The sequence below is a fragment of the Athene cunicularia genome (assembly GCF_003259725.1).
Source record: "Athene cunicularia isolate RWA chromosome 1 unlocalized genomic scaffold, athCun1 chr1_part2, whole genome shotgun sequence".
NCBI classification, from domain to species: domain Eukaryota; kingdom Metazoa; phylum Chordata; class Aves; order Strigiformes; family Strigidae; genus Athene; species Athene cunicularia.
Window position 1 is genome coordinate 39,248,879 of NW_020799092.1, and position 14,303 is coordinate 39,263,181.

At 36.6% G+C, this 14,303-nt stretch overlaps 1 protein-coding gene across 1 annotated transcript in view; it reads right to left on the reverse strand.

Moving 5' to 3' along the window:
* OTOGL (otogelin like) overlaps nucleotides 1–14,303 on the reverse strand; it is a 103,512-nt gene that overhangs the window by 16,206 nt on the left and 73,003 nt on the right. Inside the window, exons 39-52 of the mRNA XM_026864945.1 lie at nucleotides 13,083–13,106; nucleotides 12,860–12,952; nucleotides 12,039–12,228; nucleotides 9,651–9,865; nucleotides 7,695–7,836; nucleotides 7,172–7,357; nucleotides 6,477–6,689; nucleotides 5,472–5,576; nucleotides 5,048–5,155; nucleotides 4,591–4,692; nucleotides 3,226–3,330; nucleotides 3,095–3,135; nucleotides 2,055–2,118; nucleotides 905–1,083 (exon numbers count right to left, since the gene is read on the reverse strand). Of these exons, the coding sequence (XP_026720746.1) occupies nucleotides 905–1,083; nucleotides 2,055–2,118; nucleotides 3,095–3,135; nucleotides 3,226–3,330; nucleotides 4,591–4,692; nucleotides 5,048–5,155; nucleotides 5,472–5,576; nucleotides 6,477–6,689; nucleotides 7,172–7,357; nucleotides 7,695–7,836; nucleotides 9,651–9,865; nucleotides 12,039–12,228; nucleotides 12,860–12,952; nucleotides 13,083–13,106 (1,767 nt within the window). The remainder of the gene's footprint in view (nucleotides 1–904; nucleotides 1,084–2,054; nucleotides 2,119–3,094; nucleotides 3,136–3,225; nucleotides 3,331–4,590; nucleotides 4,693–5,047; nucleotides 5,156–5,471; nucleotides 5,577–6,476; nucleotides 6,690–7,171; nucleotides 7,358–7,694; nucleotides 7,837–9,650; nucleotides 9,866–12,038; nucleotides 12,229–12,859; nucleotides 12,953–13,082; nucleotides 13,107–14,303) is intronic.

The following is a 14,303-nucleotide window of genomic DNA, read 5'->3' on the forward strand; positions in this document are numbered from 1 at the left end:
TGGAGCGATGGATTGAGGCCAACTGTATGAGGTTCAGCAAGGCTGAGTGCTGGGACCTGCATTTGGGTCACAACAACCCCATGCAACACTCCAGACTTTGGGAAGAGTAAAGCTGCCCATTGGAAAAGGCCCTGGGGATGTTGGTTGACAGATGGCTGAACATGAGCCAGCAGTGTGCCCAGGTGGCCAAGAAGGCCAATGGCATCCTGGCTTGTATCAGACATAGTGTGGCCAGCAGGGACAGGGAAGTGATCATCTCCCTGTACTCGGCACTGGTGATGCCACACCTTGAATACTGTGTTCAGTTTTGGGCCTCTCACTACAAGAAAGACATTGAACACAACCAAAGAAGGGGAACAGAGCTGGTGAAGGGTTCCTCTTGTGAGAAGTGGCTGACGGAATGAGAGTTTAGCCTGGAGAAAAGGAGGCTGAGGGAAAACCTTATCGCTTTCTACAACTATGCGAAAGGAGGTTGTAGTGAGGTGGGTGTTGGTCTCTTCTCCCAAGTAACAAGAGATAGGACAAGAGGAAATGGCCTCAAGTTGCACCAGGGGAGGTTTAGATTGGATATTAGCAAAAATTTCTTCACCAGAAGGGTTGTCAGGCACTGGAACAGGCTGCCCAGGGAAATGGTTAAGTCACCGTCCCTGAAGGTGTTGAAAAGACATGTAGCTGTGGTGCTTAGGGACATGGTTTAGTGGTGGACTTGGCAGTGTTAGGTGAATGGTTGGACTTGATCTTAAAGATCTTTTCCAACTTAAATGATTCTGTGATTCTAAGATACACATCACTGTTAAGTTCTTGCTGAGCAAACAGGACTAGCAAAAGTCTTCACCTTGGCTTTTATCCTAATGGTGTAGTTGTGCTCACAAATTAATCATTCCTGTATTTTAAGAATACTCACAGCTTCACATTGCTGGGAACAGTTCACCATTGTAAAATGTATGGCATTGTATCCTGTGTTCAGATCTTTGTCTTGTAAACACTGTACAGTGTAACAAAGGTCTCCATCCAAGTACTGAATCACTGACTGTCCAGGATTCAGTACTGTGACCTCCTGGAAGATACACACATCATCCTTCTCTAACACCAAAAGAAATAAATGTTACCAGAGGGGAAAAAACTAAATCATCAAGCAAATTAACAGAATCCCTGTGAAGCCCTATGCTCTGCAATAGTATTGGGACTTTTAGACTTGATTGGTTTGTGGGTTTAATTACCAAAGAAGGGTGGGAGGATGTATAATTCAGTTTAAGAAAATGCTACAAAATCCAAAACTGCCTAAAATTGATAGTGTTCCTACTATGGAAGTTAAAAAAAAAAAAAAAAAAAAAAATTATCTGTTCTTATTTTTAAGGAGTTCTAGTAATTAACACAGCTAAGTACACTATATGAATTATTCTGCAAATCACAAAATGTAGCCTTTCTGCCAATTAAGCCAGTGTATCTACAGTTACCTGTGGGACAGTAATATGCTCAAGCTGTACTGTAAATGTGTGCCTTGCTCCTGGAGGCAGTCTAGCCTGGGCTGCAGTCAAGATTACAGCATACCTCAAGCATCCCTGTGCACAGTAGAGCTGAAATCTAGTCTCCACAGGGTAGCTGAGTGAGAGAAAGGAGCAGAGGTCTGATCTTAATACTGGGTACCTACTCTCATGCTGGCCAGACAGGTCTATTGTTCTGGTGTGAGATGCTGTTTCATTTGTGCTCGACAGTGGACTATGAGCAGTCACACCGCTCACATTCAGCTAACGTTCACAACCTGCTTCCTATTTGCCTCTCACCAGAGAGACCATAGCTGACTCTGAAAGGATGGGCAGTTTAACAACACTCCTACACCCCACCAGAACAGAAACAAAATGGATGGGTTAGCAGACAAAGCATCATATTTAGAAAAGAGAACATAATTGCACAACTAGATAGACACCCATAAAATCAAGAAAAAAAAAGAGTGTTTACATATGAGAAGGTTATTATGGTCCTATTTCTGCTTTCTTTGAATGTCCTTTTCACTAAAAACTAAAACAAAACGGCTAGGAATATGAAAAAGTTACCACAAATGTAGTGAATGCATCCACAAGCACTGGAAACACTACTATCTATTTTTTTAACTTCTCCCTGAGTACGAAAAGATAAAAGAGTTTGCACAGTCATGCACAATTAAATGTACTGCTAAACAGACAATTTTTCTCTAAGAATATAAAATATTACTTTCATCACTTCCACCCTTGCTTTCATAAAAGAGAATAATTGGAATGTAGTCAAGAAACAGTAGCACGTTCAGAGTTATTAACTGTATTTATCTCTAAACAGGAGCAAAGCACTTAATTTTCTCTAGGAATGCATATGAATAGCAGAGTCGCTAAAAGGCAATTTTTTCTGACAGTTATTTCAGTAATAAACATATTAGCAAATGACTGCTTTCTGTGAATGTTTTTTCCAAAAGATAGGTGAAAGCTATTCAGATTTGTAACTCCTGTTTAGACTTTACATTATGCAGTCTTCACATAAGGGGAAGAGAAGGACAAGCATTTGATAGGGAAAATATCCCTGTCACTATAGTAATAATGGGACTTTGAACATTCACTCGTAATTATTTTCCAGATCACAGTCCCTATTACAAGAAAGTCTGTGAGGAGCAAAATATTTATGACTACTTGTATGAGCTAAATTCAATAATGTTAAATCATTTTAATCAAAAGTATAAATGATTAACAAAATAGCACATTTCTGCAGATGATACATATGATCATAAAGCTCTTTCCTTGTTAATTATTAAAAACAATTCAGAATTATTTATAAGGAAAACCTTCCCAGTATATTGTTTTGAGTCAACATTGAACAGACTATTATTACAGTTGCTTTTCTTCTTTTGACATCTTGAAACACACAGTGACATTTTCCAAGGAATAGTTGACAACACTGTGCAGACATTTGATGGAGTGACATGCTTGAGCTGGGGACTGGGAGGCAGTCCCAGCCTGTCCCTGTTCAGTCTCATAACCCTTTACAACTGATTGAAATGAGGAATGGAAAGAGACGAGTAAGAGGGCTGAATGCCACTTAGTAAGAATATCTAAAGGACAGTGCTCACCAATTTACAGGTCAGCATAGTAGCGTTTTCACAGCTACATTCTGAGAAGAGAACAGGAAAATCATATTAGTCGGTTACCTAATTGTTACTTTTTGTTCACAGCAATGACTAAGGAAGAAAGCAATAATTACCACAGTGCCATTCTGGACAACACTGCCCAGGTATTTTTTCCTTCACAAGTGTCATGTCATCTGTGCAATTCATAGGAGGCTCAGAACAAAGATTTTCATCACAAACTAAATGGAGGGAAATGACATGTATGAGAATTTACAAAATTTCCTTTCAATTTTCCAGCTTATATTTCTCTTGATAAACTATTTTTAAAATAATGTCATTTTAAACAAATTTTTATTGTGTTTCTTAAGCATCTGAATTATATTTGGAACTGGAAAATAAACAAAGGTTTTCAAAAGTGCTTTTAGTTGCCTTAGAACATGTTTAAATTTTCAGAAAACATCACACAAGAATCCTTTAATATTCTTCCTACTTCAGAGTCACTTATGCTGATGACCAGTACCAAAGACAACTGAAATCACAGCTTTTGAAAAACATTTTTTTCTCTCTCTCTCAGCTACAAATGTGCTGTAAAGCACATTTCTGTAAGATAACAGAGAGCAACTGTCTTCCTGGGATGACTTTAATGAGAAAATACCTGCCTATCTTATCAGACGTGGCTTATTCGGACTCTGAAAGAAGACTGCATACTAAGATCTAACTCTCTGCCTGCCACAGTTTGGCAAAACAGTGCCAAACACCTTTGCAGAAACTTTCAGCTGGATGCAAGTGCTAGGAAAAGGAAAAGACCAAAATATGGAACCACCTGAAGTAAAAATTACTAAGCTCCAAACTTACTGGAAGACAATTTAATTAATTGAAATTACCCAAAGACTGCCATAGGACAAGAGTTAATCTAAATTAAGCAGTTACATTTATAGACATTAATTAGGAACATATAGCACAATTTCTGTGTTTTATGAGGCTACAAAAGAGACTACCTTATAATGCAAATATTTTTACTTCTGGCTGCTCACTGTTAGAATAATAGTCAATCCAGCAGTATTTGAAACCCTTGGCCTACTCCTTCCCCTAAAAGCTAGAAGTACAAAGAAACTGCCTAAACACTAATGAATGGTGCAACAGAGGAACAACAATATGGAACCTGCTTTCTAACAGATGTTTTAGTATACGAACAATTGTATATTTATATTCCAAGGATGGGATTCAGTTCCACATTAATATATTGGCATTTAGATCATCCTGAAAGTAGCTAAAGAACTAAATATCCTCTCCAGACTCCACTGACTGGGCTGGTTAGACCATCACTGGGTGCACCAAGAACGCTGAACCTATCTCAAATGCAGACACTGTCAGTTAGATATCTTAATCTCTATCTGAAGCCCCCCCTAAATGCTGAATCAAAAAAGTCTCCACACACACAGAGCGTCTGTCATTTTTACTAAATTTGTTAACATTGAACTGACAACAGTTACACTCACCGCAGTAGTAATGAGGACAACAGTAATGTATGGTATTAAGGTCTACAGTGAGAATTTCACCTTCATTACACAAAGGAACAGGCTCAATACAGGATTCACAAACTAAATTAAAAAAGAAATCAGACATTTACAAAGTTTTAAACACTAAAAAGTTAGTGCATGTGAATTCTATTTAATAGACTATATAACAAGTCATATTATATTTGTTACTTGGATAACAGAGCTTTTATGGATTGGCATTCAAATATGAAAACATAACAAAGATCAAGTATGATGTTCAAAATTATGTTTGAAATGAAATATCCTAAAACCCAAGAATAATTCACGCTCCAGTCAGCCTGACCCGTGTGAAGTCCCATCTCCAAGAATTCCTGGCTTAAGTTATTAGGTTTAGAACCGTTTTTGTAAATACCTAACTATTCCTTAGTTATCCATAAAAATATTAGAGGCTTCTTACCACAGAGATAAGAGAAACAACAAGGATCTTCCTGTTTTGCTTCAACAACAAATTGATCTTCTCTGCAGTCCAGCTGGGAAGCATTGAAACAAACTGAAGGATCACATTCTGTAGCATGTGAAATAAACAGCGTTTTTTTAAATGTCATAGAAACAATACTAAAAAGATAAAGAAAATATATTCTTCATCTACATAGTAAAACAAAATACCCCAAACTGACTGTAAATCAAAAGTGTCACAAAATACAAATGCAAAAAAATACTGGAGAGTGAAAAAAAAAAAAACCAAACAAAAACACCACATCATTGCCTGGTGCTATTTACAATGTCCCATTCTGTTAACAATCAAAATAGCTTGTAAGGCAAATTTTCTTATAATACATAATACAAGTGTGGAAAACATCCCTGTGTTGTATTTCCCTTACCACATCGGTACTGTGGACAGCAGGACAGCGGGTGGTACCCTACCACTAATTTTTCGTTGGGTTTGCATGTTGGAATAATGGCGTCACACAATGACATGTTACATTCTGTGGGGTAAAAAACAATCAATTTTTACATATTTGAACAGATACAAGTGCAAGTCTTACAGCTCAAGATATTTATACCATCTAGTATAAAGTTCCACAAACTGAGAGCAGCCCAAGTCAGCTTAAAATACACTCCATACCATCATGTAGACCTCAGAGCTTAACTCAGGGGTGTTGTGACACTGTGCAAGCACAGTTAGATCCTTCTTAAAGCAGGTATTTACTTGCTCTGCTTCCTCCACATGAAGCCAGCTAAAATGTCCCAGTGAAAATATTCTCTAAACAAATTGATGATACAATGTTGGTTACAGGTATCTAATGAGCAAAAGCAACATATGAGCTCAACCATTTTTTCTCATTTTCCTTGAAGATGTTATGAAGAAATAAGTGTCTTTTGGTTAACATTTTAGGAGAAATAAGCTTATTCCTTTTTCTAACAACCATGTCTAGACAGCATATTAGTATTCAGTGATCAGCACACAGAATACTGCTTCTGAGAAACAGCAGTAGGTCAGAGTGTACTGCTTTGGACACCAAAGCACTAATAAGAAAAGCAAATAGGCTCTGATGACTGCCCCAATTACCAAGGTGCTTTTGCCTCAAGTATTTATCAATTTCTTTTGAAATTCCACCCAAGAGCTTAAAAAATTATTTTTAACAGAAGTTTTGTTTCAGTAGTGTACTTCTAAAACAAAACAAAACAAAACAAACAAAAAAAAAATCAGTTCTTAAAAAGAAAAGAAGGCCGCTTTGCTGGCCCAACCAGCCACAAGTACCAAAAAATCACTTCTGAAAAATATAAAAATATTACCTTGAACCCAGTCTAAAGATTGTCACCTGCCAATGAATGCCAAACACTTACCTTATACTTCTGTTACTGAAAACAAGTGTGGTACATACCACAAACTTTCTTTGGGCAGCAAGCTCGCTCTTCGATGACATGGACAATAACTTCCCCTTCTCTTTCACAGACTGGTGGTGGATCCTCATTGCATTCAGGTTCTACAGCAACAATGCTTCCATTTTCTAAACAGTTATACATGCAGCAGCCTCTCATGGACCCATTCCAGATCTCTCCAGCAAAGCGGGGTTGTCCTTTGTTATCTGTGCATGCTGAGAGAAAAAAAATTATATCCCTTCAACAAGTAGAGAGTGTAGATTTCCTGCAAGCAACTATGAATTGCACAAAATTCTTGCATAAAATTAGTGTTGTGAAGCATTATGATCAAAGAATCCAAGAAAAGATTAGGACCTTAAAAACCCTAAATGAACAAATGCTTCACTGGGTGAAAATAAGTACTGGGTGCAAGGGAAAAAATCTGCCCATACTATTCCTTCCTGACTACTCCAGGAACGAAAGCCAGGGAGCTATGGAAGAATGACCATTGTTTTCCCCCAACAGAAGTGCATCCTCACTGGGTCTTGAATCCAAGTGAGCTGAAAGCACGCACTGCTGTAGCTTGAGATAGTGCTAGGCTTTGTTGAAGGGAGCTCACCAGATTCACACTTACTGACACAGAACTTAAACATCACTTACACTGAGCCACAGTTAATATTAGCATATCTGCAAAACCACTCTGTCCTGCTGCACTTACTACATTTTTCTTCTGGTATACAGAGGTCAGAGTCTGTTCTATGCAGAATAGTGCCATTTTTACACACACAGTCTTCCCTTAAATAGGAACAGGGAGAATCTTCATAGAACCATTTATTCAAGCACGTCTTGGCTTCACAGGGTTGCACACAAGGCTGGTATTCCTTGCCCTCAGGACAACTCAATGCTGCAAGTCACAAAAATAGGACATTGAGTGCTGCTGTTATTCTTTCAGCATTTCATTGGATAAACAGGTAGTAAGAACAAGTGCGTGTATCATAGAAAGCAGGCATTTATATTTTTAACAATACTTTAGGTAAGCAACTCATCAAATCAAGATTAAAACTGATTCATGACACTTTGATTAAAACAATCTTAAGAACTTGTACCCTGATTTACTAATGATGTGATAGAATGAGATGGTACTTACAATAACAATAGTAAGAAATATATGCTTAACTCATCACTAAACACTGCAGCAGTATAAAGCCACATTGGGGTATAGAACATGGCTATCTGCTTACAACAGTAATCAGGTGTCCTCCATTTAATGCAGATGTTGTGCTTGTTGCATAAAGCCACATATGCAGAAAGTGCATCACACTCATAATTCCAAAAATAAATACTGTTGATCCACATCTTCTCACAAAACTCCTGTGGTGACACCTATTGTAACCGAGAATTAACAAGTTGAAGGGCTTTCTGTAATTAAAATGTCATTAATTACATGAAATAATACAGCTGCAAAGGAGAAAAATCACAAAGAGTATCTAAAGTAAAAAATACTGTTTTTTCCAGACAGAACACTCATTCTGCAAAACTTAAACTGCCAGAATTTTTTTCACTCATTAGTAGGCACAGAACACAGTCCTAATGAGACTGTCACGCTATTTACAAGAACTTTGCAGTATATCCCTGTCAGCTAAAAGTCAACAATCTCAGCTAAAGATTGGTGCAATACCTTCCCCAAATTCTGTGAATGAATTATTACCATGTGCTTTCTTTCTGTGTCCATAGAATCCGATAGTGTATGTTACCGGGTCTAAATGCAGGTAGTGCAACCTATCTTATTTCTGATGGGTTTATTTGCATAAGCTTATAACAAGGTGGAAGAAGTCAGATTTTGTTTCATTCTACCTGTTCACTACTGTGCTACAGCCCAACTCTCCCCGTGGTTTCAGCAAATCTTCAAGCAGTTTCTCACTACTGCCACTCTGTTACCTATCCTTGTCCTGTTGCTTCACACCTGTGAAGTGCACAATACGGTCCCTCCCCTCTGCCTCTGCCACCATCTTGTATATGAAAGAAAACAAATTTCATAAGGGATGAGCCAAGGCAAGTTTGATGCTGTGTCAGGTTTTGCTATAAACTGGGAAAAGGTACAATTGCATTGTATCTGAGGCTATGAGTTCTCCTGGAAACCTATATGCAGTAGGAATTCTGACTATTCAGGCTCCCTTTAATTATTTTTTAATTAGATATGTTAAAACAATTATGAAAAGCATCCTGCTCCCCGCTGGTTCTACTCTCCCTTCTTGATTCCAAACTGCTTACCACTGCTTCCTCCTATTTTTTTTTTTTTTTTTTTTTTTTTTTTTTTTTTTTAAACAATCTCTTTAAGCTCTTCCTTTGAGAAATGCCTCCATTTTTTTTGTACCTGAGGAAAGTGAGGAGAGAGGTCTTGGGAGTTTGAAGGAAGGGGCTCAGCTGCCTGCAATACCTTTAACAGCATCTGTCTGTGATGAAAACCGAAGAGTAACACAATGCAAACAAAGGGTGGAGAGGCAGAACAGCAAGAAGTGAATCAGGAATCTGGACACATCTATCTCTGAGAAAGAAAAGGCCACTAGAGTAATTAATCCTTTTTATTTTTAGTTAAGTGGGAAAAGTAAATCAGACCTCAGAGATTTGGGGCTTCCTCATTTCCCATTCCAGGAAGCTGCACTACCCACCCCTAGTGTTAGTCTGCACCAACAGCTATATCCCCAACGGAAAGTACAGTGTCAGAAACAAATGATTTCTGTAATAAATGCTACCAAATTGTCAACGTAATAGTGACTATGTCAAAATTTGTTTAACTGGAAATTTTAGTCCAGTCTCAGACTATATGTGTTGCTGTTGTATGCAGCAGAAGCGTTGAGTTCTAGTAACCTGGGTCAAGCATTTATTCAGAATAACTCTTTCAGAATGTGTTTGTGTTGAGACGATGATCTGGTGTCTCTCCTTTGAGCTTTGCCTACTTAATAATTTAAGAAACAGCATAATAGCACAGGCATCCATATAGATGTGTGTTTACAACAGACAACATGACAAAAATATTAAAGCCAACATGACAGAGGTATTAAAGCTACCCATCCAGATATTGCCACATGAAAATAAGCAAACCATTTTAAAAAATGTGAATATCTCTCTCATTATTTTCTTAACTATACAACTTTAATTTGATTTGCACGTGGAATTTCTCTGATCTTTGTACTCACTTTCTTGTGACAAGGGATGAAAATGTTTTTGTTTAACAGTTCCATACAATATGTGCAGTTATCTTCAGTACAGTTTCTTACTGGCCTCCTGGTTGTTACATCAAGTGATTTCTCAATTTCCCAACTCTTAATGAACATTTCAATTTCTTCCATATTTGTAATTATGGTACCGTTTGGCATTTTCAGGTCATCAGTAGGGTCTCCATTACACACCCCTGGAGACAGGGCATCACATTAAAAGCACAAACAAACATGCCATATTACTTCCTTTGGGAAAGAAAAGTGCACTTAATAAGGTGAGATTAACATTACATCAGGTTCACCTGTGAGACTTAGTCATCTGAATTTATAAATGAAAGCAGCTATATGTCCACCGCAGTTCCAAGTTTTTCCTTGTGATTTTAGTTGTCAAGTGCATAGCTTAGCAAAACAAGCAGATCATACAAGTACTGATACTTTTCCCAACAGTGAGTTAACTTTCGAGAAAAACTGCTACCAAAATGTGCTGTTGAGTGGAGCAAATTCACTGACATAGCACCAGATTCTGATCTCACTCTACTGTATAACAATCAGCTCCATGGGAGCAGATGTAGATGGCTTTCAAATTAACAGCACATCACTGATGATTTGACACTGTACTGAAATGTAAGTGAACATTATAAATGCAAGAAGTTATGAAAGGAGTCTTTTGATGAACAAATTGCTTTCTCTAGAGAAAATAGTTTATTAATACCAAACCACTGAAAAAAATGCCCCATCCAAACCCCTGACACCCATTGGCTACTGAAATCATTATTGTATGTATTTCAGTTAATTCATCAATGAAAACATATACATCCTATAAGCATGTAACAAGTCATTAATGCCAAAATTTTAATCTTCATGATAGTGTTTTACATTCCAGGGACCGGTCAGCCAAAGTCCCTATATTCTTTTTTCACTTTCCTTCCGCACTGCTGACCACACCCTAAGTCCTTTCCTTCGTGGTTCCAGCTTTGCATCCTCATACTCTCCAGGATCCCTTGTTAGAAGCAGGCTAGGCTCTCTCAGACAACAGGAAGAAACACAGAAGATGGTATTTGCATGATAAGAAGCATTTGACGGTAGCACCGCTTTCCATTATTCTTAACACTTCTGCTTCTTACTGCTGTCCTAGTGCCATTCCACAAATTGTTCTGGCATTAGAATTTGTAGGGCCATGCTACAGAATTGCAAAATCAATACATCTTTAAAAATAAAGCTCATTTACCACATAGTCCCACAATTTTTTCAGTATGAGAGGGAGAGGATAGGTGAATCCCAGACTGGAGCAAATGGCAGAAAACATAAAAGAAGCACTAAAGGAGGCTTCAGACTTCACTGCAAAATATTATGTAGAGCAACACTTTACAGCAGAGGTTGAATCTGTCTGCATAGTCTTCCTTTTTCTGTCTTTTCAGGGCACAAAGAGTAACTATTCTATAATCCTTGCTATGTATGACCTCATCTTGTTCCAACCTTTTCTAAGCATGCATAGAGAAGATGGCAGCATTTACCTTCTCTCACTTTTCTACAAGCAGAATATAGCAACTGATTTTAAACACTTAATTTGTTTATATGTATATTTAAACAATATCTGATTTGTTTTGTTTGCTTTTAAAGCTAAAAGCAGTTTAAAGGATTATTAAAATTTCATTCTCCAATATGGGATAGATTTTGTAAAATTACAATGCACCAGAAAATTAACATTTATGATAGAATTAAAGTAATTCTAAAATTCCTGCTTACACTTTTCCATATAATACATTCTGGCAGAGTTAGAGATTATCAGGAGAGCCTGAAACATGCTAAATTTACTATCATTGAAATTTACCTCAGCACAGCTTTGGACCCTAGATCCAACCTCAAGAGGTCTGAATTTGGACTGACTATTCTCAGGGGACTTGAACCCTTCCCAAGAGACACCTTATATCAGTATTTACATAGTGTTAAACTGCCACTGCAAACATCTGGTAGTTATTCTTTTCTCCCATAATCACTGAAACATACTGTCACTGACTAAACTTCAACAGCCACTTCTCCACTGAAAAATTTCCCCTTTTTTTGACTTCAACAATATTCTTAAACACAGGCAGAAATGATACATTTTTTAAAAGTTAATTAGATAGAATGTACTGATCATTACTTGTTCTGCAAACTACTTTATTAACAAGTAGTACTTTGAAACAGAGTTGATTTATTATTATTAATTAGAGAATTTATCAAGCCCACCTCAAATAGGATTGTCAGTGTAGTTAATGGAAGTCACAAGGAGACCTATAGGGACAGCAGGTCACAGACACAAAAGGGAGGTGTAAATTTTAAATGGGAAATTATTAAATAAGAAAAAAATTGCTGCCATAGCCTTACCACAAAGTCCTTCTGTTTTCATCGATGTGTTAGAGTGTAATCCATATTGTATATCTATGATGCCTGTAACGTGAGCCCACTTGATGCTAATACCAGCTGGAGTATTAACAACATACATTGCACCTGTATCCTGAATATTCAGTCCCTCTTTTGAAAACGGCAGTGATTGAATTACAGAATCCACTACTACCTGAAATAAACCAAATACATTTTAGGGATGAAAGCAGATTGTGAAGATGTGTTTTATATGTCTTTACATTTTATAAAAAAAGATATTTTTACAGCCTCTGTCACATATAATAACAGTCATAGTGCTTAAATCACAGAGCTTCCCATCAGTGCCATTTCCTATAACTGCAAATGAAGTAGGCATGAGAAAAAAATAGTGATATGGAAATCTTTTTTAATTAAGTAAGGAATAAATCTTCTTTATCACATATCATATTATAAAACAAATCAAAAAAAAATCTCATCTGCTCTGGCCGTATTGACTAGCAGGAAAGACAGCTTAAGTATTTATCACATCCTGCAACATTTCTGTTCAGTTCTAGGTTTTCTCGAAATATAGTCTCAAGTATAAATGTTTTTGCAGCTTCTTTAAAATCTCAAAAGGACTTTGAAGTGTCATTTTGGATAAATGACATATAAGTGAAGCATGGTATCAGAAATGTATATGTTTTTCTTCTAGCATATGATGAATTACTGGGAATCTGAACTGTAAAAGTAATCCTAATCCTAGTACATTCGTTATAAATCTAATCTATTGCACTCCAACTATCTTTTAAGCGTACACATGCTATATACTAGTGTTATATACTTACTTTTCTTGCTAAACGATTGATCAGTAGTTTATATGTGCGTGTTGTTACATTTAATTTCTTAAAACAGAGCCCTGAAGTGTTTGCAGGGGGAACCTTGAAAAAAAAGTGACAAACAAATTTAGTTACTATTGTTATTCTAATTCTGTACCAGTGCTATAGGGAATTTTTTCAACAGGTGTAATATTAGTGTATTTTATAATTAGTAAAAGCAAAAAGTACTTACTAGTTTTCTTATTGAATTTGCACTCTGGAAAACATTAAAAATAGATTAGAAGTTCAATGATAATCAGCATCATTCTTATTTGGCAAAAATAAGTCAACTGTTTTGTTTTTTTTTCTTGTTTGAAGTTCTTCTACAATAAAACAGCTTCATAATTAAAGTAATTTAATATATTCCATATAAATAATTAAAAATACACATTTCCCAGATAATGTAGTGGACTTTTCTATGAACTACTTGTAGAAACTTGATTTACTTCTTAAAGATTTAAATCCAAGGGGATTGTGTGGAAAATAATACAGAAAAGATAACACAATGACTTTAACAAGTTAAGTTAAAAATGCAGAGAAATACAATGGTCATGCCAATAAAATCCACTGCCCTGATTTTGATAAAACTGCTATTTTACCAAGGCATCTTTCTGCACAAGATTGCAGCTTGTATATACCATACCTTGCTGGCTTTTAACTAAACAGCTTTCACATTGAGAGGAACTCATTACCAGCATCATGAGATTCAGCATGTGCTGCAAAGCCCTTTCAAAAAATATTTCTTAAAGAACTACAACTATACACTTCTAAAGCTCATCTGCCTATGTGAGCTGCATTCACACCTTTAGACTGCAACCAAGAAACAGTGAAGAGCGCAATTTAAAAGAAAACCTCTAAAAGAGTGTACAGTTGAACTGTAAAATGTAAAAATAAAATCAAGTGTATAGTTGCCCAGTGAGAGGAGATGAGAGACCAAATAGAGATGGGAAGGAAAAAAGTCTGATGAGACTAACCTGACCTAAACTGGCAGTCTAAAAATAAAGCGGCTGAATCCCCTCTGTAGCCAATCCAGAGAGTTAGACAACTACAGAGCACAACTCATCACATTAATTCCAAAATCATGAATACCTTTGTAAAATAACTTTTTTTTTTTTTTTTTTTTTTTTTTTTTTTTTTTTGTATTTTGACCATATTTTAAAGCATAAATTCAAGGTCTTGTGAAGATTTGTGGGTGAGGGGCCTGAAAGGAGAGGTGCAGATTGAGGAATGTCACCCCTGATAATTTAAAGGGAACCTACATTTGAATTTCCTTATAATATATTACAACAATTACTATTTAACCTAAGATAGAATTCTTTTGTCTAGGCAGCATGATTAAGCACGGTCCTCGAAAATGAAATAACTTGCCATTTTTGGTATGGCTTTTATCTGAAAGTGATACATTTTTGCAGAA